We start from the raw sequence: 1,421 nt of genomic DNA on the forward strand, positions 1-1,421 counted from the left end.
GTCTCGGGGGCCCTGCGCCGCGCCGCCGCCGCCGCCGTCCCCGCGCCTGCCCTGGCGCTGCTGGCGGTGGGAGGCCGGCTGCTGACGGCGGCGAGGCAGCGGGCGCTGGCGGAGGACGGGAGGCTGTGCGCCAGCGACCTCCACCTGCTGCTCAACCTGCTGGCGGTGGGCGCCGGCGCGGGCGAGGTGTGGACGCCGGTGTGCCTGCCCCGCTTCAACCCCGACGGCTACTTCTACGCCTACGCGGCGGCGCTGGCCGAGGAGGAGGAGGAGGGCGCCGGGGCCGTGACCCTCATCCTGCTGTCGACGGAGCGCGAGGGCTTCTACGCGGCGGCCGGGTGCCGGCGGAGGCTGGAGGCGGCGCTGCGGGCGCAAGGCTGGCTGGCCGAGCTGGGGGCGGCGGTGCGGGGCGGCGCGGGCTACGGCCCCTCGCGCCCCGGCGCCCCCGAGCTCCGGCATTTCCTCTACAAGCCGCTGGAGGGGCCCGAGGAGATGCAGCAGCTGCCGCAGTTCACGAGGTGCGGGGATGGGTTCCGGGGGGGAGACGGGACGGGTGCGGCGCGGTTGGGGCGCGGGGGTCTGAAGCCCCCCACCCCGCCGCCCGCAGCCCCGAGCTGGAGGAGCCGTACGGCACGGAGGAGGAGCAGCAGCGCCTCTTCGACCTCTACCACTACCTGCACAGCCGCGTGCACTGCCCCCGGCGGCCCCTGCGCCTGCTCTACCACGTGGCCGAGAAGGAGACGCTGCTGGCCTGGGTGAGCGGGGCGGGGAAGCCCTCGGCCGCTTCCAGGGGGAACGGGGCGGCGCGCCGTCGGTAGGCTCCAGAGTTAACGGGCAGGGGGGGGGGGGTGTGCGGGGGGGGGGGGCTGCAGGTGACGAGCAAGTTCGAGCTGTACGGCTGCTTCGGCCCGCTGGTGACCAAGGCGGGGGCCATCGGCGCGCTCACCAAGCTGCTGCGCTGGATCAAGAAGGAGGAGGACTGGCTGTTCATCCGCTACCCGCCGCCATACTGCGCCGCCCCCGCGCGCCCCGAGGAGGCCGAGGGCTGAGGCTCGGACCCCCCCCCCCCCCCCCCCCCCGGGGGGGGGGGGGGGAAGAAAACGCCGCCAGGAGAAAAGGCTCCCCGCGCTTCTTTGGGGGGCGTCGCGGGGGTGTGACGTCACGGGGGGTGACGTCACGGGGGTGTGACGTCACGGGGGTGTGACGTCACGGGGGGTGTGACGTCACGGGGTGGGGCGAGGCGCGCAGGGTCCGGGTGCCCCGCGGTGCCGCCATTTTGTCTCTGCCGCCTCCGCCATTTCGCCCGAGGGACGAGGCGGGAAGAGGTGAGGGGGGAAGGGGGGGAAGGTGAGGGGAAAGGGGGGAAAGGGGGAAAATGTTAAAGGTGAGGAGAAAAGGGGAAAAATGTTAAAGGTGAGGGG

General features: G+C 74.2%; 1 protein-coding gene across 1 annotated transcript; it reads left to right on the forward strand.

Moving 5' to 3' along the window:
• Nucleotides 1–6: 6 nt before the first annotated feature.
• MON1B (MON1 homolog B, secretory trafficking associated) lies at nucleotides 7–1,067 on the forward strand (the record flags this gene model as incomplete). Its single annotated transcript, XM_035313636.1, has 3 exons — nucleotides 7–518; nucleotides 608–755; nucleotides 873–1,067. Coding segments are annotated over 3 exons (837 nt in total), but the record flags the coding sequence as incomplete, so codon positions are not given.
• Between the last annotated feature and the right edge of the window lie 354 nt (nucleotides 1,068–1,421).

Source organism: Oxyura jamaicensis, unplaced genomic scaffold (genome assembly GCF_011077185.1).
Source record: "Oxyura jamaicensis isolate SHBP4307 breed ruddy duck unplaced genomic scaffold, BPBGC_Ojam_1.0 oxyUn_random_OJ63025, whole genome shotgun sequence".
Lineage (NCBI taxonomy): Eukaryota > Metazoa > Chordata > Aves > Anseriformes > Anatidae > Oxyura > Oxyura jamaicensis.